Source organism: Rutilus rutilus (genome assembly GCF_951802725.1).
Source record: "Rutilus rutilus genome assembly, chromosome: 7".
Classification (NCBI taxonomy): domain Eukaryota; kingdom Metazoa; phylum Chordata; class Actinopteri; order Cypriniformes; family Leuciscidae; genus Rutilus; species Rutilus rutilus.
Genome location: NC_140221.1, coordinates 36,609,997 through 36,634,526, shown reverse-complemented (window position 1 = coordinate 36,634,526; position 24,530 = coordinate 36,609,997). Strand labels below are relative to the sequence as shown.

The window sequence follows — 24,530 nt, the reverse complement described above, 5'->3', positions numbered from 1 at the left end:
TGTTTGTCAGCGGTGCATTTAGCTGTTCATTAGTGCTGTTGATATCAGTCAAAAGATTTAATCATCAGCAAATCAGGCATACAATAAGATGTTTAAAATTATTTATTTTATACAAAATAAAAAAGAAGAAGAAAGAAAACAATACATTGCAATACATTATCAGTACCCTGGCACTAATGCAGATTGCAGCTTGCTTTACTGGATACCAAAACAAGCATTTCTGTTCTTGAACAGCTAAGAGTCGGTTTAATCAACTCTAGTATGTTCAGTTTATGTTAAACTCGTGCGAGAGCGATTCAAAAGCATACAGAACTGTCTGTTCGCTCTAATTGCTCTCGCGGTACTTTGATATCATACACCGACCGGTCTAGCGCTGCTTCAAGTCGAAAAATACAGTGAGCAACTTGAAGGGGGCGTAACTTGAAAGGGGGCGTAAATTGAAGGGGCGTGCCTTGAAGTGGGCGTAACTTGAAGTCTTGCAGGCTGCAGACATATTCTATTGGACAGCGGGCGTCCTCACCCCCGCGCTGTGCTCCAATCGCCTGCCTTCAAAATAGACCGCGAGAGCGCGCTGACAGCTGACTCACTCTCGCCACCTGTCGGCGGACAGCAGAAATGGCGTGCGTGGGCGCGCTGCTGGTTTACTGTTATTGTAACTCCAAATAGGGACAAACCATGAGGGGGGCTATTTGTATTTCGATGAGCTCTTACGCAATCGTGATAGTGTCCTGTAAAGAAAAAGAAACACTGACTCAAATAAGGCACCGAAGATAGACGAAAATAAAATATTAAATACATGCAAATGTAGGCCTATTTAGCGTTTCGAAATATATACGTATACTGTATATTATTGTTTTATTTGTGTTTTATTTATTCTGTAGTAATTTGTGAAGCACTTTGAGCTTCACTATGTAAGGCACTATACAAATAAAATGTAATATTATTATTAATTTTATGTGCATGATAGGTCGGATTAAATGCTGTCTTTTACATGCAATCTATATAAATGTAAATGCTTTTTCCGCGTAGGCTATTATTTTGAATGGGTGTTGACTGACATGCTTTTTGTTGGCTTCCTCTGACCTTTCACATGTAAATGCAATACACAAAGCCATCATCTTGTGCCTTCAATTCTACTCGTTCTATTAGGAAACTGTTTTTATTATTATTAAAATGGTCAGATGCATTAAAATTATTTTTTGGCTAATGGTTCCATCATGTTTACCCATCACACATGCTCATTTGGATGTGTGTGTGTGTATTTTCAACCATTAGATAATGAACATGGACGCCCACTCGGATATTTCATGTACAGCTCAATGTCAACATCATTAACCCCAATTATACTAATTAGATTTGGTATCTGACTCATTATGAGTGTTTCTAGCTCTTTTTCAGCTCTCTGTGGAGGAGGAGCAGAAATTCACAAGAACATACATTGGAAAGAAGATCAATGCTAAAGAGATTCAGCAGAGAATGATTCCGAGCCAAGCACAAATTTACACTTATTTATTCATTTTTGGAGAGAAAAGTATTTTCTTCATACAAAACAAATAAATGATTAAAACTTATGATCACATGCTGATGGCCCATTGAAAAATATCAATGACATTATCAAAAATTAAATATTGAGCTGCAACGAAACCAAAAATTCAATGAATATATTATTGCTTAAAATATTAATATGTACACTCTAAATCACCGCCACTTGGGCAAATTCATGAATTCAATACAGAGTGCAAAATTCATGACTCAAGAGCAAATGTTACATTTATAAATAATAAATATAAATAATAAACCACACTTCAAAATACAGATTAATTAATCACTGAGTCTTTGATAGGAGTATAGAACAATATTATGAATAGAACAGTATTCAGTCATTCTGAGCCCTTGACAATTAAAGGACTAATCTTAGTATTCTGCGTTTCTCCTGGTCACATTGAATGTGACTTTACTAAACTCAAAAAATGTAAGTATTTCAGAGGTAAATGTTTGAAGACAGCAATGGCTACAAAGGTAGCAGTGGAGCTGAACTATCACAAAATGCTTTACAAATATTCCAAGACAGCCTTGGCTATAAGAAGAGACTGTCAAACAATAAGACGCAATGCATTGACATGAAGATGAAAAAGGAAATCGGCGTATGAAGCTCCACCGTTAGGACTCTTGTCCTCCACCAGGAGGCGCTGCAGAGACTCCTCCTCACAGCTCTCCCGCACCAATTTCAGCTGAACAGAAACAAACACACTTTATATAAATCAAACTATAGAATATATATAAACTATATACAACTATATAAATCAACTATGAACACAATAAAAAAATATTTCAATACCACAATTGAAAGTGGAAGGAAAAACTGTTTGACCTAATAGGCTGTAATAATTCTGCAAATGAGGGGTGTGAGTCATTCACCTGGAGAGTAACAGCTGCCGAGGACTGCAGAGAGCATATGAGAGCTCTGGTGCTGACGGAGAGGGAGTTCTCAAGCACTGGAAGATTGATCTACAGAGAACACACGACACACACACAACACTAAAGTGAAGTCAGAGCACTCAAAATCACAAGTGTGTCCTGCGGCGAGACATGCTGTACTCCACCTAAAACCACTTTCAATTCTTGTTAAATTATTACACAGATCTTTTTGTAACACTTTACAATAAGGTTCTGTTGTTAACATTAGTCAATGTATTAACTAATGATAACAATGAATAACAAATAAAAATCCAGCTGGTCATTGTTTGTTCATGTTAGTTCACCTTGCATTAATTAATGTTAACAAATATTGATTTTAATAACATATGAGTAAATGTTGAAATTAATATTAACTAAGATTAATAAATGCTGAAGTATTGTTCATTGCTCATGTTAACTAAGGTTAATGAACCTTATTGTAAAGTGTTACCGATTTTTTTTCTAATAACTCAAATTAATATAGATGATATATATTCTGACTTTAAAAAATTTGTCACACAAAGTGAACTATTTAAGTGAACAGAATTTCACTTAAAATCAGCAAAATCAACATTACACAAACCGTGTAAACGTTTAGGGTCAGTAAGATATATAACTAATACTTTTATTCAGCAAGGATGTATTTAATTGATCAATAAATACAATATTGAAATTGAAAATAAATACATTTATAACGCTTCAAAAGATTTCCATTTCAAATAAATGCTGTTCTTTTGAACTTTCTATTCATCAAAAAAAAAAAAAAATGTATACTGTTTTCAAAACTGATAATAAATGTTTCTTGAGCAGCAAATCAGCATATTAGAATGATTTCTGAAGGATCATGTGACACTGAAGACTGGACTCATGATGCTGAAAATTCAGCTTTGCCATCACAGGAATAAATATCATTTTAAAATATATTAAAAACTATTACTTTACATCGTAATAATATTTCACAATATTACTGTTTTTACAGTTTTTTTTTTAATCAGACAAATGCAGCCTTGATGAGCAAGAAATACTTTTTGGATTCAGATTCTCCCCCAGACGAATTGCTTCATTTTATCCATCAGTCAATTTGGACAAAGTCTGTTAAATGAATAAATGCAAATGTAAACGCCAACTCAACGTGTCCTTGTCTCACCTCTCCAGATGTGAGGTAGGAGAAGGAGTTGGTGTTGAAAAGCTGTAGAAGAGTATGAGGGGGCACACAGCTGCCCACCCAAAGGAGCAGTGCCAGTGGGCAGTAGATCAGATACAGACCCCCTGGATCCAGACTAGAGACAGTGCAGCGCACGGCTTCCCCTAATGATGGCATGTTGGCATTATCAGCAGACACAGACTGCAGGGGTGAGAAGAGAAAACACAGAGACTTTGGCGTCATCATCCATCAGGAGTGAAAGCATCAATATTTTAGGTGGAAGTTTGGTTTGGATTTAAATGTGACATGGCTTTTTTTAAGTTTGGTGTACTTCAGTACACCTTTGTAAATTGTAATGTTTAAAAACTTTTGACAGGTACTGTATGCAGACAAACTTTCATGGCACAAAGCTCCCATTTCAGCCCAACAAGACCATTTATTATAGAAGTGTTTTACAAAAAGTGCTCTTATAGGTACAGTTTTCGTCATGTTCGATACTGAATATTAATCACACAAACCCCTTTATCTGAACCTCTCAACTCTCTACGGACTCGCATATCCGCCGTGTTTGCAGTTTTTAAACACTTTGTAGTCCTTATTCGAATTCTCGTCCAACGCGCAATGGGTTGTGGGCAATATTAGCCGTTTGAGTGTGTACGGATCTTTTCTCTTTTGTAATGTCTCTCAGCCATCTCTCTTTCTACAGTCTCTCTTCAAATCTCCCTCTTGCTCACTCTCTCTCCTCCCCCATCATAAGTGGACACACCCTCTACTGCTGATTGGCTACAAGTGTGTTGTGGCGTTCATCCCGATCTACTTTCAAAAGCGTTTCTCAGAAATTGCTTACTGCACCTTTAAGGTGAGCATTAGATGACAGCAAAGGAAATCTAAAAGTAAAAATAAGCATTAAGCACAATTAAATATTCGATATTGGCTGATATAAATCCAATATTGATCATATATTGATAAATTATACTGATAAATTACAAAATAAATCTATAATATCAGTTAACATTAAAAAGGTAGTAATATATTGTGCATAACCAATTAAAACTGTCTTTGGTGCCAGAAATCTTGACACAATAAGCAAAAAACGCTATAAATAGAGAGAGAGGGAGAGTACAGTAGATGCATTTATTGCTAGTGCCGTGAAGAATGTGACATCTCTAAATCCCACCATGTGCATAACAATCCAACTGAGAATTACAAATTCTTACAGACAGGTCTCATTTCACTGACTAATTTGGATGAACAGAATGTTCTAGATGTCTGTCTCTCACCAAAGGCAGAATAAGTGGGTAGAACTGAGAAGCAGTGCTCCGCGTGTCCATGGAGACAATGAGGCTACGCAGTTGTAGACGCTGATGTACAGAGCTACGCAGCCCAGGCAGCAGCACTTCACTCTTGCGCAGACTGTTAATGTAGGCAGGTACGGCTTTCAGAAACTGAGGAAGCACCAGCTGTCAGAAAAAAGACACACAGAGAGATGAGAATGACATTCAAGACTTTATTATCCAAATGAAATAGGATTCACTTAGAATGGCTTCTTAGTAATATTATCTGTGTCTGCACCAGTAATAAGGGTAACGAACGGTAAAGTTAATTGAGATCAGAATATTAAGAATATAGAAGACCCCCCAGAATATTAACAGTATAGAAGACCCCCTTATAAAACTTATGAAAGAGATAATATGTGAAATATGTGAATAACTAACCTGTCCTGGGGACACAGAGGAAGTGCAGCTGTGCTTCCTAAAGCAAGCCAACATCTCAGTAACCTCCGTCTGTAACTCCTCCCGCAGGGACTGCAGTGGAATCTCCAGTGCTAACGAATACACTGACTCACACACACATTGACAAAATAAAGTTAACAAAATTCAATTATAATCAAGAAGACTAGGCTCGGTGAAAAAAACAACAACTGATTACACATGGCTAATTATTTATAAGTGAATTTCTATACAATATTCATGTATTATGTATTATCTATACACTACTGTTCAAAAGTTTGGGGTTGGCAAGATTTTTCAGTGTTTCATTTGATCAAAAAAATACAGTAAAAACTATAATACTGTGAAATATTATTACAATTTAAAATAACTATTGCATTTTTATATATTTTAAAATGTCATTTATTCCTGTGAAGCTGAATTTTCAGCATCATGAGTCCAGTCTTCAGTGTCACATGATCCTTCAGAAATCATTCTAATATGCTGATTTGCTGCTCAAGAAACATTTATTATTATTATCAATGTTGAAAACAGTTGTGCTGCTTAACATTTTTGTGGAAACTGCTATATTTTTTTCAGGATTTTTTTGATGAACAGAAAGTATAATCTTTTGTAACATTATAAATGCCTTTTGTCACGGCTTTCAATTTAATGCATCCTTGCTGAATTAAAGTATTATTTCTTAAAAAAAAAAAAAATTACAAAAAATTATAGGATATGATATTATATAAAGTAGGTAAATAGATTTTAAAGACCCCCTGTGGTGAAAATCATGTTTTTAATGTTGTTTATATGTAAATACCTTGTAACCTGGGCTTTAGCATAATATTAACTGCTGCAAGGCAGTGGAGTCTCAAGAGAAGCCAGATTATCCCGGTTTATTTTTCTGATGAAATGAAAAATCGGGTACTTTTAGCAATGTAGCTGGGAAATTATGTATATGATACATATTATGATGTTATGATGAACTATATGCCTTTCTCCACTGACGTTCTGAGTTGTTCAAAGCGTTTCTAAGGATACTGTCTGACTTGGTTTGTGTCTCTGTCACATGGTTTGTGAAACATTAGCAACACATTATTAGCTATTTGATAACATAGTCAAGCAAAAGGCTAATTATATTATTTACTGTTATGTATCTGACATTTTAAAGAGCGATACCATTGCGCAGCATTACTACAGTAACTTGACTAAAGTTGGCCGAGTGGATCTCTGAGCTGGTGTGAGTGAGTGGAGGCGGGCCTAATTTGCATATTTATTGATCCGCGTATATTAAATGAAGCAAGGGTGCAGAGTTGCACTCAAGCTATTTTAAGACATGAATACTTTTTTTAAATATATAATTTTGGTGATCAAAGATGAGTTTTAAGGGATCAAATTATTGATTACAGCGGGACTTTAAGAATTTTGTAGGCAGATTAGTCACAGCAAACACTGTTTTTATACTTTTCTTGCAGTAGAATGTGAGGAGCGTCTCAGCTTGGCTGCTTCTAAAGGTATCCAGCAGTTGATGGGAAGCAGACAGAATTACGGTGTGTATCCGAGTCCTGTTCTCTCCAGAGGAATTTATGTAGGACAGCACAAACTACACCAGCAGAGGAGAAGGGAATTAAACAAAATAATAACAATAAATATAACAGTTGAACAACACACCAAATTATTTATCACATCCATTACTCTCAGATATGTATAATATATTAAGGATGTTTTCACACTTGGTCCTTTTCAGGGGTCTGAGCGCGGTTCGTCTCTCTTACACAGTTTGGAAGCTGTTGAAGTGTACGTTGTGAATTAATCATTTGATAAAAATGATAGAGATCTGCCAGAAGCAGCAGCCATAATGAACAGCGAATTTGTACGGAGGCATCCGATGAAACTACATTGGAATTCGCGAATGAGCCCGGACTGATTTGTGTTCACAATGGACATTTTTAGCAAACCGTACCATTATCTGAAAGCAAACTGCACCCAGACCACCTCCCGAGATGGTCTCGGTTCGGTTCGGTTCGCTTTTAAGGGGTCTGAGATCGTTTGGAGTGTTCACATATGGGCCAAAAATCACGTGCACTGCGCTCAGACTAAAAATGGCCAAGTGTGAAAACACACCATATGATTTATCCAATGACATTCCATCAATCCAACCTGTATGGCAACACCCCTTGTTTCATCCAAAGATTTGTTGTGAGTGAACTCAAATGCCAGAGCTGTGCGGCAATCAAACGCTGCTATGGAAACACAGCAGGAGTCGGGACCGGCGATGATGGAGCCATAGCAACCAGATATGCGCATCTCTGCAGAGAAATAGCAATTGAGATGCTAATAGACCCACCAGCTACATCTGGAATTCATGCAATGAATTAATGTTACAATCAAAGTGATTCTCAAGTATTCAAATGATTGGATACAATGTAATGTTTTATATAGACTAGGACCCATATATATATACAGTATGCTCTATGTCTAATATTATATTGATTACATAAAAAAAAAAGTACATTAAACTACAGTCTAAATTACATTTAGTTGGTTAAAAGTCCAATTTAGTCACAGCTCCCCTCTGGGGAATCTGGGTATCTAGATTCTATCAAATGCCCCTTTGATTACCTTTACTGACAAAAACTCTGAGTTGAACTTTGAAGGCCATCTGCATGTTCACACATCTGCTCAGATCAGTTCGGAAGCGTTCCTGTTCCATCTCTGACTGCAAAAGAAAAGTACACGAAAAGATTTATGAAATGACAGTTTGGGCATGTTCACACTGCATTAAATACGGTTGTCACTACTCTTCTGATTAATCGTGTTCTCTTCACACAGTTTAGTTATTTACTGGAGTGCCAACTGCATTCTGACCATGAAAACTTCACTCTAGAAAAATTCAGGTGGTGATAACTACAATAAATCTGCATAGTGTATAGAATCAAACTGAATGACTAGTTGCTAACACAGTGATGCCACACTGTTTTAGTCACTGACAAGTTGTTACTAGAAAGTTATAGAAATAGAGGTACACTCACACAACCGTTCATGTAAAAAATAAACAAATACTTTTATTCAGACAGGATGCATTACATTGTTCAGTGAAGAGATTTATGAACTTTCTATTCATCCCAAAAAAATCATGTTATCATAGTTTCCACAAAAAATATTAAGCAGCACAATGGCCCTCATTTATCATTCTTGCGTAGAAACGGGCGTATATATTGGCGTAAGATTATGCTTACACTCCTCTCATCGCCTGATTTATGAAGCTGTGCGTACCTTTGAAATCCAGGTGTACGCAATACCTGCCCTTGATAAATGCCGCGGCTGAAAACGAGCGTCATTAGAATAACACGCCCCTATATATTCAAGTCTCCGCTCCCCCCACGCCCTCATTTTACGCCATGGACACACGGAAGACGGCAAAGAAGAGAAACTTCTTTGAGAAAGAGAAAGCGAAACCAGGGAAGTGGAAAGAAACAAAATTGATTTCTAGATTTTTTATTATTAATGACGCTTATTGTTATTTAGAAGAAGAATGTCGTTATTATTATTATTATTATTTAAAAGAAGAAGAATGTCATTTTTATTATTTTGTCAGTCTGAATTATTTTTTTTTTGGTCATTGAAAGCCTTTCATTACTAAACCCCGTGCACACCTGCCGGGCCTAACCCTGGCCTAACCATCGTTTCAAAGAATAGTACAACGGCGAGCGCGTCGAGTATAAACGCCTCGTCCGTTTGGGGAGCTGCGCGCGCAGTCTGCGGAGACTCGCGCTGCGGAGCCAGGCGAAAGTATAAACAAGGCTTGAAACGTCAGGTAAAGCGCACAGGCTCGCAACTTAAGGAATACATATGCCTACAATTCAAATGCTTTGGTAAAGTCACACAAATTAAACATTGAAGTCCATGTTGCACAAAAATAAACACTTAAGTTTATAATTACTATGTTGTTGTTTTTTTTTACAGTGGGTCATAATATATCATATCTTTTAGTTTGTCAGTGCGTTGTGTGGTTTTAGAAATTGTTTTTCTGCGCATTCCCGCACTCGAAACGTGCGTACACCACCTCCTGAGCTGGCGTAGGATTTGAGCGTGCCGTACGCCAACGTCCATATTGATAAATCTCAAAGTCACCGTGGTTTTGGGTGTACGCCAGGTGTACGCTGGAAATTTGGTGTACGCACTTTTGATAAATGAGGGCCAATGTGTTTTCAACATTAATAATAATAAGAAACGTTTCCTTCTTTCAGTTTTTACTGTATTTTAATAAATCCAGCCTTGGGATTGACTCCTTTATTCCATACATACATAGAATTCTAATTTTAAGGATTCACTCTCACATTTAAATGTGAAAGTCAAAAGTCAAAAACACATACTGTAAATGCTTTAGAAAACCTGAACATGAATACTGAATTTGTTTATGAGAAAAAAGAAATATAGAAACAAAGAGAGAAGAGAATATATAACAATGTAAAAATATCACATCACATAAAATATATCTGACAGGTCACTAATAGTCAAATAGGAACTATAATAAACTAGAGTATAATACTGTATACTATACACTATATACAGTATAAAAAAAATACTATAATGAAAGATAACTAGGATGTAGCAAAGAGCTTGATGATTCTACACATTTCCAGTGAATCTTAAATCTGTATTATCCGTTTACTTGTCATTTGGCAGACATTTTTCATTCAATACTACAGTACACTAATTGCACTAATTGTCCTCTTGGAGCAGTATATTATGGAGCCCAGAAGCCCTAGCAGCACACCTTCTTCCAGTTAATTGGACTCTACAAAAACTTTGTATTAGCAGCAGAGATTTGTAACAAGTACCAACCATTATGACATTCCAGGCTAATTCTCGAGGCAGCCATTGGGTTGTTTGGAAATTTCAATTCTGTGCAGCAGTTTTAGAGTAATTGGGCTCTAAGGTTTTCAGACAAGCTTCTTCTGACATAATAGGCCACAAGGGTGTAGTTGATGTCAACAAAGTGCACATGGCATTTATTACCTGTAGACTGTCATAGCAGATGAGCCCACCCCCTGTGAGAAAGGGGATGTGCCCTGGCCAAGCTCCACCTACTTCTTGATGGGAGAACACAAACATGTGCACGCTGCAGCCTTGATTGACACACTCTTTAGCCAACGAAGTCGAAGAATCTGGTCCTTGGAAAATGGACTAATATGAAACCAAGAACAAGCAGAGAAAGAAAACACTATTTGATAAACCTCAAAACTAACGATAAAGACAAAAAATAACTGCATGTTCTTTAATTCACCTTCACTTTACTAGAGCTGAAGAATCCAGAGGAGCTTTTCTGATTTGTGCCTTCAGAAAAAGGTGAGGAATGAAATATCAATAATTTGCCAGGAGACCCTGAAGCCTATTGAAATGAGAGATAAGAGATTAATAAAACAACATCTGCTGCAACAACACTGAATTTTCCAGCAAGGGTATGTGCATGTATTTAAGAATCATGTTAAGGCTCTTACCTGAAGAATCTTCAGTCCTGCAGAAACAGGAAGCTCTTGTGAGCTGGATCTGTTTTCCAATTCAGGATTGAAAAGCACAATTTCCTGTAGAACTCTGTCCAAGAAGAAGGTATTATTTTTTAAACGTTTGACTTTTGTATTAACATTACATTTTATTGGTAGAACAACTGCTATGTGAAAACCTCTCAGCTATGTGTATGCAGTCTTTCAGTGGCACCAGAAGGCCCTCCACCACAGGAAGTTCCAGCTCCTCACAGTCAGTGATGACCATCATGTGGGGGCGGGACAGAGCTGGGCTCAGGTTATACAGATGGATCCGGCTGTCATAGGTCATCAACCCCACTCGAAGATCTGATTGGTCAGTTTCATCAGGCCTAAAACAATGAGACAAAATTCACATGTCATTTTACTTCCATAATGAGTTTAAATGTAAATGAAAAGAGAGGGACTAGATTTTAAACTACTGGACTAGATGGTGAAAATTGTAAATGTTAATGTCCCTTACCCATTTAAAGCTTGCAATTGAGAACTAATGTGCTGACAAATGTGGTCTAGCTGTCCCGTTCTCATTGCACTGGCAGAAATATCAATCGCCATCAGCAACACAGCAGCTTTGCCCTGTTTAGAAGTGAAAATGATGAACTAAGAAAAAATCTGTCTGGATCTGTCAGATAAAACTGAAATTGGTATGTGCATTACTGTTCAAAAGTCTGAGGTCGGTAAGATATTTAAAAAAAAAAAGGTTTTGAGTCTCTTATGCTCACGCAGGCTGCAATTGTTTATTAAAAATTACAATAAAAACAGTAATATTGTGAAATATGATCACAATTTAAAATAACTGCTTTGTTTTAATATATTTTAAAATGTAAATCAAAAAATCCTTTGTGTGAGATCACGACAACATTCAAATACTGATGTGTAACAGAGCAAAATCAGTAACATAGTACAATACAATAAATTACAATCAAAGTAGAACGTAACAGAGAAGAAATAACAAATCCATTCCTGACCGTCTGTTTCTCCAGGATCTCGTATGAGCCAAGACTGAGCTCAGGTTTTTTTTCCCAGTCAACACGGCGGCCCTGATTAGTGGGCTGATAGAAACGCCATGACACTATGAGAAAAACACATGTTTGAGCCAAGATGGCAGGACATCTGTGCACAGCTTTAACCTGAAAACTGAGAATGACTGTAGGTCAAACAAGACATACCTTCGGTGAGTTTGTCACAGAAAGGACAGTAGAATCTTTGCCCGCAGTCCTGCCAGCTCATAGCAGGGCTCATGAAGGCCCCGCAGTGCACACAGCCCTTAACACAATCTCCTGCGTCACACACTGGCACATCACGCTGCGGAAAACATTCACAAAACACACGTAAAAGAGTAGTTCATATTTAAATGACTGAGGACCATGTGGATGTGACAACATGACTCAAACCAACTAAAACAAATAAAAGTGACATTTTCTTTAGGATATCTTTTTCATTTTGAACACCCCTAAATACATGTTTTCTTTTTTTTTTCTTTTTTTTATACATACTTCTCCTCTCTCAGGCCTGGCCAGTGGACACACGATTGCACCCAGCGGGAGATGACTCTTCTGAGCTGACTGCGCCTCCACAGGGAAGCTGTAGGTCGTACAGCGGATAAAACGAGATGTTGCATTACCTGTGAAGCAAAAAAATTTTTTAAATGAGTATACATTGTGTTGTACAATATTAAAATCTTGTTTTTACTTATAACAACCTAAGGTTTTGTTAATAAGTAGTTTTTAAAAAGTAACCATGTACAGTATTCTAACAATTTCTGCCTATTTTGCCATTTATGCCGTATAAAGGTGAAACTTTTTTTCTTTAAATTGGTGCTTAATGACTAGAGAGAACAGAGAAAAAGGGCTGTGGAAAAAGGGCACTTAAAACACCCATAATGCACTGGGCTAAATCCGGCTGTCCGTGAGTAAGGATAAAAAGAAATGTGTCGATTTCACAAAAGCCCTGATAAAGATTTATTTTTGCCATCATTCAGATAGCAGTTGGAGAGAGGACAGGAAGTAAAGTGGGAGAAAGAGGGGGGCAGGATTGTGAAAGAACCACTAGCCTGGGACAAACCTCGGTCGCCCAAAGTGCAATTGCACTGTACATGTCGGAGTGCTGCCATGAGGCTATTGGCTCTGACAGGGCTTAAGACATTTGCTGAAATAAACATGATATCTCAGTGCAAGTAACATGGAAATAGACTGAACATTGTTCATAAACTACTGACACTGTAACAATACAAAGCTGGTTGAAAATCAAATTGCTGTTTGCCCCACATAAATTCTAATTCTTTTTTCGAATACTACTTTCTCAAAAAAAAAAAGATAAAAACATGGTAACTTTTTTTAACTTTCAATTGACAGTGATGCTTTTTCGTGCAAGATGTTGTAGTTGGTCGAACAGTGTCAAACAACACTAAATGTTTTGAATTTAAATGATTAAAATTGGTAATAGTAGTAGTAATAGTAGTATTTAATAATAATAATAATAATTATTATTATTATTACTATTCTTTATTAATCTAATAATGATTATACTAAACAGCTAATTCATATTTTAAGGATTTAATCATAGGAATAATTATTTCACTCATTATAACTTTAAAAAAAATAGCCTAATTTAAAAAAGAACAGTAGAGCTGTGATGGAAATGGAAAGCATATTGTGTGTTTGTCCTAGTGTCAGCAAGACTCCATCATTAATGTGCTGCTGTATTTATGAGATCGAAAAACAGCATCTGTGTTTGAGATAAGAATGTTTGTTTATAGGAGCAACAGCTGTCAATATTTTTTTTACCTTTGTGTGTCTGGCTCCATCATTGTCTGAAAGTAAGTTAAAGTCAATATAATGTCGACAAAGGTACAACAAAGCTGTTGTGATAAGATAAGAAAAGAAACCAGATGCATCACATTTATTTTTTATGCGAATTTGGGAAGGAAGTCGAAAGATGTGGATAAATTTGGCAGGAGCGATGGTACCTCTGTCCTCCAAGGTGCATTGTGTTGAGGAGAGAGGAGGAACTGAAGATTTGGACTCTGAAACAAACACTTTCCCTTCCCACTGGATCTTGTCCTCTTTAATCACCTGGACCTGTACATTTAGGAGACATAGGATACATGCAGAGACAAAACAACAGTGGTGTAATCAAACCTGAGCTGTCTTGATGGAAGCATCACAGAATAAGAAGGACAGTTCATTTACCACACTGGGTAGAAGCTGAGGATCCAGGCCGTACCGAGACTCCGTCTTAGAATTTAACACTGGACTTGTCTGACAAAAGAAAGGAAAAGAAAGTGATCCTTCAGGAATTTCAGTACATATGCTTCTATAATAGAGGAGACTGACACAATTAAAACAGTGCAAATGTAATACTAAATATCCTCAACCACATACAAGCTATACTGTTCATACTGTTCATCCATTCGTTCTCTCTCTTTTTGGGGAAAAAGTTTGATTGTGAAACTTTTCTTTATCAAAATGAGATATTAAAGGGATTTATTTTGATTTCCAGAAATGTTCTTATGCTATCTGTGTTGTGATGCCTTTTTAAAAAATAATATATTTTTATTTAAGCACTAAATTTGTGATAAAAGTTAAGACAGATGCTTACACTGTCACTGGTAGACACATTACAAGATTTTAAATAAACTAGTTTTTCTCTTATATTTTACAATATGTAATTATCTAAAAATACATGTTAATATTTCTTAAAAGCATCTAGTTAAACACCGTCCAACATATTTTACTAAGAAGAATTTAATCCATTTAAAAATTTATATATAATGTAGAATTACGGTGATAAATTTAGTTTAAATGCAGATTATTCTAAAAAAGTATCTTGAAATTCATCCTAAAAAAGTATCACAGGCTCCAAAAAAATATTAAGCAGCTCAACTGTTCAAATCAGCATATTATAAATCTTTCACATGAATTTTTCGGATCATGTGACACTGAATATTAGAGTAATGGCTGATGAAAATTCATCTTTGCATCACAGAAATAAATTATATTTTAAAGCATATTAAAATAGAAAACCATTATTTTAAATTGTAAAAATATTTCACAATATTAAAAATGTTTTCTCTATTTTTAAGAGACTTCTTTCAAAAACATTAAAAATAGTAATGTTTCCAAACTTTTGACCGGTACTGTATAATATAAAGTATAATGAGTACAATATTTGAATTACTTTGTGAGTTACGAATAAATTATAATAAAAAAATAAAAAATAAAATAAAGTGGTACAATATCCCCCGATCTCCCCTACATTGTCATGCTCTCACTGGTAATGACTCTGAGTAGCTTCTCTGTGGCATCCCTTGAGTCATCATATTGGTGATCTCAGGAACAGGCTTAAACACATCTGTGACAAGAGAAGACCAAAAATTGTTGAAATTTGAATATAAATTAAAAATATATTTGTATATATTAAAAATCAAGGGTCTATTAAGCGTACCCTGGTAGCTTTGCTGTGAGGGGTCCCAGTACAGTGACTGAGGCCGATGACCTGTGGTAACTGTTGTATTGGCCATCGGGGTCACGCTCACTGCTGCACTCCGGTGATCTGGGTAGTGATATGGAGGCGATGGACAGCTGGCTGGAGGCATGGTTGGGGTCCTGTGGCTCTGTCCGGCCCATGGCTGCGGTGGTGGATGGGTAAAACTCTGGTTTACTGCAGGAACCTCCATTCCATGACCAATTCAGCCAACCTTTATAATCAAAACCAACATTATAGAGCAAAGTCATTCGGTTTCATGAAAATCCCAGATTAAGCCCTAAACTGCAGTATGTAACGTTAGCCTTTCTGGCATGACGCAATTGCAGCCTGTCAAAAAAAGCTTTATATAGATAAACATATTCGGTCTATTTACATGCTGTATCAGCCATGTCAAACAGTGATCAGCTGATCGTCCGCATCACACCAGTATGAATGTGCTCCTCCCCCGTCGCTCGTATTCAAGCACTTACCTATTTATTTGATTGCTGGGTACTGAGAAAATGGAAATTTACCGTGTTATGCGTCAGGTTAGGAGATTTCAGCACGAGTCGCCCTGTAATTGAGGGAGATAGCCAGTTTTAATGCGGAAATACGGGTAACGTTACTGATGCAGAACAGAAGTCGGTCGCCTGGGTTACCTTCAGCTCATATTAATGTTTGTCTTCAGTTCCGTCACTGCTTAGATGGTAGAAATCTCAAAACGCATAGAAACATAATTAACATTTCAGTAGTTTAAAGAGGCCCTCTGTCATCCGTACTAAAAAACATACCGTATTCAGTATGTCCTACGCGGACAGTGAATTCTGTCCGTCTCTCATCTAAAGTGTCGTTGCATTATCATCATTATCCCCTCAAGGTGGCAGCACTGCGCCACCAATCATCAAAGTGGACTTCCCATTGATTTGTATACGCCCTAAATGGGCCAGTGACAAATAAGGACTGAAAATACTTATGAAAACACAATTTAATTTACACGGTGTAAAATGTATTCAGAATTTTTACTAAAATGAATATGATCAACATCAATCAAATGTTTCACTGAATCTACAAACGGTCCAACAGATTTATGTTGTTTATTTAAGTTCAGTGATGAAAAGTGAGTAAAAATTTGTATGCACTCTAAAATTTGGTTAAAAACATTCATATTGTTTTTAATTCAGCTGCTGTTTAAATATATTACAGAACCCAACACAATGGCTTGATTATATCAGCTCATTTTTACAAATTACTATTTTTTTAACCTCCAGATGAACCAGAATTTTTCCAGATAAACTTAAATACACAACACAACCACTGTGTTTACATAATACTGGTTTTATTTGGGTGATAGGCCCCAGGATGAATAGGCCTACAGCTCCTAATACAGCGTACTGTATGCACACATACAGCATTAACCCTTTAATGACCCAGGAACTCATTCCACCCTCTACCCTACCCTATCCCTATATAAAATACCTTTGGTTTATTATGCTGTATACATGTGGTTAGTGTGCAAGCAAACTAATGGCTGGTGTTAGATAAGTAAACAATGTACAGTTTCCTATGAACAGTGTTCCTCTGTGCAGCGCAGTATGTTTGACAGCCAGTTGTGTTTTAATATATCAATTCAGTGCAGAGGTTATGAATCCTGTTCTTTAATTGGCAAGATCCGTATGATAAGTAATGAATAAAATACCAAAATATAACACAATATATTCAATTGCATTATTTTCTAATCGATTCTAATCAACATATTTTGCATATGGGCAATCCAAGGTAGGCTATGTATTAATAATTTGCAAAATGTACATGAATTTGAGGGTTATTGTGCACATAAAGGCCAGCTATTTATACAGCGGTTCATCATTTGGAACAACACATGTCTAAAACAAGAATGGAGGTGGAGGTGGAGGTGGAAGTAAATATTTCATCTGATCTTCTGCATGCCCTCAGTCCACTGATGTAATATTCATGAGGTCAAGAGGGCTGAAGGCTAAACTCAAGAATTCACCTGCTTAACATGTTCAGATATGCACGCACACACACACACGCACACACACAGGTTTCCATGTTTTATGGGGACTTTAGACATAGACATAATGAATACTGTACAAACTGTATATGATATCCCCTAACCTTATCCGTAAACTTATCCATCTCAGAAAAATTTCTGCATTTTTACATTTTTCAAAAAAATCTAGAAGCTATTTTTCTCATGGGGACCAAAACATTATTACTATATCATTGTGGGGGCATTTGGTCCCCATAATGTAGGGAATAGGTACACACACACAACCACACACACACCACCAAGCATAAATATAAAATTTTAACAGTGAGCCTTGTACTTATTTTAAACCTTTTGCTAATAAGAGTCTTGGTGGCACACGCACACACACACACACACACACACACACACACACACACTATAGGCCCCAAGAAGAGTGACCGCCATGGTCCTTGTAGTTTTATTACAGCACTTAACCTCCCACCTACAATTAGAGGACGCATCTCTCAGAGCGAAGCTATTGACTCTGTGCCGTCATCCTCACACACACTCTTCAGAGAGAAGAGGAGGACTTAGACATAAATGCCACATGATTTACTGCCATTATAAAAATAAATGGTATAGTCCTGTGATTCTTTCAACAACAGTAAATCTGTGCAGTTTACTAAGAGTAATCGACTTGCATACTTCTAACCCTGTAGCTTCATAACCTAAAGATTTTTATGTTGCCACTAAAATAATTTTCATTCTTGCAACCAAAAAGTGTGACCTGGTCAGTTTCATAACATAGTGCTTGGTTACTCAACAGGCGAGTAAGGTATTTTTTCAACAGATAAATTGCCATTGGTATAGCTCTCTAATATATGTATGCCATTTAGCTTCACTGTAAAGCATTATCTAAAGTGTCATTTTCATCCGCACAGTCAAATAGAGCCGAAGCACAACTAAAACACTGTTATTACGCAAAATGTATGCAGTTTTGTTTTTTTAACTGCAAGAGGTACATAGTGCAGGCTACCTTTAAAAAAAATTATGAACCCATGAACACTTTTATCAAAAAAAAAAAGAAAAAAAAGAAGCATAATATGAATAATATGTAAGGATTATTCAATTAAATTTGATGGAATCTTACTAAAATTTGTAAATCTTTAAAAGGGCTTACAATTTATTTTTTGAGTGTATAAAGTAAACTTATTTCTACAAAATAAAAAGGAAAAAGATGGATAGAGAACAAAGAAAATCAGACCATTATGGTAAATCTCCCAAATGTAACTGAATAATTCAGTAGTGTGCGTTTAGGTACACTGGGAGTTCTAAACAAAGGCCACCACAAATTTCCTTCAGGAACACAGGCAATAATGTTGCTTTTGGGATGACAGTGTTCTCAAAGCACTTTCGCAGCATTTACTGAGCTTCGAACTGATTCGGCTTTTTAAAAATTATTAAAGTGCTCTAGTCTAGAAAACTTAAAGTGCACACTATGTGTCAAAGAACCCACTTCACAATTAGTGTCAAGGGTCTCTTCTTGTTTTAAAAGGTGGTTGTTAACAGTTGTGAGGGAGATGCATGTGTGGGTAATGAACTAAATTTGGGGTCGGCAGAATGTTTTTGAAAGAAGTCTCTTATGCTCACTAAGTCTGCATTTTTTTGTCAAAATTACTAGTGTCAAACTCAAGATTTTCATTAATTCAGACTATTTTCAGAGTTGGAGGCGCATCAATTAAAGAATGAGGCTGAAGGATGTTCAAATATTAACTGGACATTTAGGGCCTATTTACACTTGTCACTTCATGCATTTTCTCTGATCAGACAGCTATTTTTGTATTATTTACATCCCTACCGCAAGCGATTTCAGAAGTGGTGGGAATAAAATCGGCATTAAGGCAAGGACCGCGTGAAGATACGATGTCGGATGAAATAAAGATCTTTAACCGTATACAGGAGAAAGTTTGTTACTCTGAAGCTGCGCTGTTTGTGTGAAGCCGAGGTGAAAGTAACAGAGAGGTATCATGTTGTGAGAGTTGTCTGGAGAGATATACACAACGACAGATGCACCAAGCAAACAACAGCTTTTACCACGAGGGACCACCGTCCAGGACCTGACAATTATGAAACGGAAAACCGACACAAACACACACTAAAAGCACAAAGACATAAACACACTACGACATGCACTTTCAGTTAACTCACAATAAAGGTTATTGTAAGAAAGCATCAGCCAAGAAGCAAATGCAAATGGAAACTTAAAACGCTCAGAGGTGCACACACGTATAATCAAACACACATGCAAATGCATTATCAAAAGGCTCATGCTTCACACATGCACATGTGATGACAGCGACAGACTCCCTGCTGGCTGTGGTGCCTGACAACGGCTCCAAGCTCTGTCCCAAAAGACTTCAGTCTGCTTGTAACCTGGTGCTCTCTGAACATACTCTTTACTCTAATAGAGCAGGGGACCCCACTGGTCCAATAGTTCAACAGAGAGCTTCTAGCCTTATATTGTAATTAAACCCTAAAAAGAGTTTTAGGACAGTAACCTGCTACATATGTTAGTTAGTTTTAGTCCGCAAACCACGTCAGATTAGTTACAATGCAAGTATTTTAGTAATGTGCTTGTTCATTTGCCAAATACGATGACAGATCGCAAATCAGAGAACTCATTAACACATTTAATTTAATTAGAAAATAATCACTCAAATTTTTCATTGAGTCAATACAGGATAACAGTACAGGTGGGGTAAGCCCCTTAATTTAGGTTATTTTTGTTATGTGACTGAATATTTTGAAAAGGCACGTCTGTGACTGAGAGATGTGCATGAGAAAATACTTTTACTTAGCACTTTTATCCATCAATTTTGTCAAGCCAATTTTTCAGTTCTAAAAATACATTTCATACATGAAAAAAACGTAGGAAAAAATCCAAGTCCAGGCACTCAGTGGATACAAAAAGTGATACAAAAGTCTTTATTAGAGGGCTAAAAAATTAAAAAACACCAACGCGTATCGGCCCACTGGCCTTCATCAGGGTGTTAGTGACAAACAAACAGGAGCAGTACTTATACAGTGATTGATTTCAGGTGTGCCACTCTGGCACGTGTAACACAACTCTTTGGCCACTAGAGGCAAAAGTTAGGTTCATACAATTAACAGGCAAAATACAATAAAAAAGATCTCTTAGTGGAAAAACAACACTTCAAATATTCTCCACACAATATATAAGATCAATACGTGTGAATAGGCTACAGTTACCTCTCATAACTCTAGTGTCATAGACAAGATGATTCAAAACAGCATTAACCAGAAATGGGTACTACATTCGACGACAACAAACTGTACCTATAGAGGCATAAAAATCACAAAAAAGGTGAGAGATCAAAATCCTCATTAAGACCTGGATGTTTGGTGGCCTTCAGAGAATAGATCCAGTATGTCTCCCTTTGTTTGAGACGTCTAATTATGTCCCCACCCCTGGCATCAAGGCGTATAGCCTCAATGCCCACTACTCTTAAGGTCAAATCCCTCCCATGATTAGCATCCATATAATGTTTAGCCATTGGATAATTGATATTACCAGTCCGGATGGCATACCGATGTTCAGCTACCCTGTCTCTTAATCTCCCTTTGGTGAGTCCTATGTAAAAACAACCACAGGGACATTCCAAACGATAAACAACATGGGTAGTATTGCAATTTATAAAGCTGTTAACAGTGTAAGTCTTGTTATTAAAAACATCAACAAACATGTCAGTTTTAGTCATATTCTCACAATAATTACAGTTACCACAAGGAAAGTTTCCCTTGGGTTGACGCAGCCAGCATTCACGTTTAGGAGCAGGGAGGTAACTCTTTACTAATTTATCTTTAATTGTGGGGGCCCTCTTGAAGCTAATCCCAGGGGGTTCTGTGAATATTTCCCGTAAAGTCGGGTCACATTCAATAATGCTCCAGTTTTTTCTTATAATGTGTTTGATCTGAACAGCCTCCTTGCTGTAATGAGTGACAAAATAGGGTTTCTGAGTTGACACTTTTTTGGGTCTAGACTGGAGCAAGCTCTTCCTTTCAAGTGATTGGGCTCTATCATGAGCTTGAATCAAAGTTTGTGACCGATAACCTCTTTGTCGAAAACGGCGCTGCATATCCGTAGATTGATTTTGAAAATCCTGATCTGAATCACACATCCGTCTTAGTCTCAGGATCTGTCCAAAGGGTATGTTATCAATAAGCCATGGAGGATGAAAGCTGTTTGCATGTAGTAAGGTATTGCGATCAGTTGCCTTCCTGAAGATAGATGTATGCAAGAATCCCTCATTATCCTTTGAGATCCGTAGATCCAGAAAGTTTATGGCATGTAAGTCATAGTCCAGACTAAATTTGAGGTTCTCATTCAGGCTGTTGACATAGGCATGAAAGTCTACAAGTTCATTTTCTGACCCTGAAAAAATACATTTCATACATGTTGAATTTCTAAATGAACCATATAAATTATTTGGCAAAAATAGTCAAAAATGTATTTGTTAAAATTAATCGTTTTATTAAAATTGTTTCACTCATGTGAACACATTTAAACTTTTTGAATATTAAATATTTTCCTGGCTGGTTTATGAAAATGCATTGCACAAGTGCAATGAACAATAAGTGATACATTCTAAATAAAAAAGCCAGATTTCGATATTTCCCCATTAAAGTAGAAAAGGGTTGGTCTTTCGTGTCCCCAAAATATGGGCGCCAAGTGAACTGACTTTCCTTGAAAGGGACTTTGGCGACCCAATAAACACTTTGATTTGTCTGACTGCCCTGAATCACTAGACTGTGACATGTGAGAGTTTTGCATTGAATGGATGTATAGTTTTACCTGTGGGGAGATTTGAGCAATGACACATCTGGGCCAAGGAAAAATCTATTGTTCTAAAAGTGGATACTTAAACAGTACATTTGTTCTCTCTCACACCTCCAGAGGACTTAGGCAACAGTATACAGAGTGTTCTACACAATGCAATACTTGGTTAGTTCATGCAAGACTCCATAGGAGCCATGAAGGACAAGAAAGCAACATTCAAACTTAAACTCAACAATTCTAGAGTGTTTGCCTGAAGATTGCTATATGGCTGCTAGCATTCTGAGAGACTGTTAACACATTGCTTTGTGTTTGTTAGCGTATTCTATTTCAGTGCTTTTCAAATCCCTTACCACTGCACATTTTGGATCTCTCTCTTAACAGACACATCCATTTTAGGATTTACAGTCTCTAATGAGCTGATGAGTTTAACCAGGTCTAAAATGTGCAGTGGCGGGGGGTCCAAAGGACAGGTTTGAGAAGCACTGTTCTAGATGGTTGCTACGGCATTGCGAAGTTCTTTCATATTAGAGCCCATCCCAAAGTAACTTTGTTACTCTGGGTGTTTATTACAGAAACATCCTTAAGCCCAAAGTCTAAGTAAAGGCCCAGGTATAATACATTTTCTGCCTTCTGCACCTTCTTGAGAATAGTTGAGCGCGCAAGCCTTTCAAAGTATACTCATTTGGCCTCGAGCACGGAAAGATGCATTCGGCTTGTGCGCACTATCTAGTGGACTTTATTTTCAAGCACTCAAGTCACTCGCACATGCGCACAAACAAACCTAGAAACAGGGACGGCGTGTGCATACATGTGCATGCGTGAGTGACTTGAGCGCTTGAAAAAGTCCACTAGATAGTGCTTATAATTTAAAGTTGTCTGGATTAGTTTAGCAATTTGATCACTCGAAACTCAAAATGCGCTGCAGACGTGTGCAGCGTAAATAAGGGGTAAGTGTCATTATTGAAGGGTTTCTTAGGTCAATCCAAATGTCTGTGTCATTCATCTGAATCTGGGTCTCTCTCTTTCTCTCTCTTTCCATCCCTGTAAAGTCTCATGTTGGAAAATGATTGCATGGCATACTCCCCTCCCCCCCACCCCACCCTAAAAAAATTAATCTTCAAGGGAAGAATGGCGTATGAGACACATGCTTATGCTCCCTTATCGAAACCAGACTCTCTCTCTCTTTCTCTCTTCATCTATCTGTCTGTCTGTCTGTCTGTCTGTCTGTCTTTATTACACATGCACAACCACACACATCCACAGAAGCTGTGGGTTGTTTATGTGGTTGCCAGGGATTTCTGAAAACCTTTGATGGTTGGGAGAGAGAATTTATGATTCGGTGACTTGGGGATTGCATTAGCATTTTTTGCTACAACAACAGTTGTTTTAAACAGTTGTGTAGCTTCTTCTCAGAAAAAAAAAAAATAATCCAATACTACATGAGACATTCAATGTGCTAAATGTGTAATATTTAAATGTCACATAAATACACATGCAAGAAAATATACCTACTTGCACTGAAATCCTGCACCCTCTAACAGGATTGTAGCATGATGGATATAATCCTGCCTTTTCCATTACTCACACACACACACACACACACATTCACACCTTTCCCCAGCAGACTTGTTCCAGCGTGGGGCCGTGTCCTTGTAGGGGCTCCAAAATGACGTCCACGAGAGGTCTAGGGGCTTCAGTGTGAAGCTCTAAAGCAACCAGAGAAACAGAGGAGGACTGAGATGACTGATTTGAACACACTCACAGTCTTCTAATCAAATCTCCTAAAAATGAAGCAATGAGTGAGATGATTGATGAAACCTCATTAGAAATTAGCTGTAAGGGGAATGAAGCCCATTAGCATTACACAATGATGCTCTTGACAATTCCCTCTCTTTGTGTGAGCTTTCTTTTTCTTATACATGCACAGACTCAAAACTGTGATTATGATAAAATTAAAACTATTAAAACTGTTTTGTTAATAAATCTGAAATAAATTGATTGATGTTCCTTGAGCAGAAAATCAGCATATTAGAACAATTTCTAAAGGATCATGTGACACTGAACACTGGCATATGATACTGAAAGTACAGCTTTGCCATAACAGGAATAAATATATATATATATATATTTTAAATAAATTTAAATAGAAAACAGCTTTATAAATTTTAAATTGTAATAATAGTTCACAATATTACTGTTTGTATATTTCAAATAAATGCAGCCTTGAAAAGCATAAGAGGTTAAAAACATTTAAAAAATCTTACCAATCCCAAACTTTTGAACAGCAGTGTATGTGAAATGTATTAAATCTATTATTTAATATTATAATTAAAAATGAAAAACTTATATGCTTACT

General features: G+C 36.9%; 1 protein-coding gene across 1 annotated transcript; it reads right to left on the bottom strand.

Moving 5' to 3' along the window:
- Positions 1-1,494: 1,494 nt before the first annotated feature.
- Positions 1,495-16,194, bottom strand: LOC311293045 (protein transport protein Sec24C). Its single transcript, XM_084413011.1, has 22 exons — positions 15,986-16,194; positions 15,860-15,900; positions 15,306-15,558; positions 15,133-15,212; positions 14,051-14,119; positions 13,828-13,939; positions 12,356-12,483; positions 12,029-12,164; positions 11,828-11,931; positions 11,323-11,435; positions 11,000-11,191; positions 10,818-10,911; positions 10,604-10,708; positions 10,336-10,503; positions 7,936-8,032; positions 7,474-7,622; positions 6,778-6,916; positions 5,317-5,438; positions 4,882-5,061; positions 3,605-3,802; positions 2,419-2,508; positions 1,495-2,231 (listed from the first exon to the last, which is right to left on the bottom strand). The coding sequence occupies exons 3-22, from the start codon at positions 15,535-15,537 to the stop codon at positions 2,094-2,096; spliced, it is 2,646 nt and encodes an 881-aa protein (XP_084269137.1). The 5' UTR covers positions 15,538-15,558; positions 15,860-15,900; positions 15,986-16,194; the 3' UTR covers positions 1,495-2,093.
- Between the last annotated feature and the right edge of the window lie 8,336 nt (positions 16,195-24,530).

Bases quoted from the DNA above. Each gene is read 5' to 3' on its own strand.
- LOC311293045 (XM_084413011.1), bottom strand. From the start codon at position 15,537: ATGGAGGTTCCTGCAGTAAACCAGAGTTTTACCCATCCACCACCGCAG. The intron at 12,165-12,355 runs GTATGTATAAAA...TGTTTTCCGCAG, and splicing joins CCAGGCCTGAGAGAGGAGAA to CGTGATGTGCCAGTGTGTGA. The intron at 11,932-12,028 runs GTATGTCTTGTT...TTTTTCTCATAG, and splicing joins CTGTGACAAACTCACCGAAG to TGTCATGGCGTTTCTATCAG.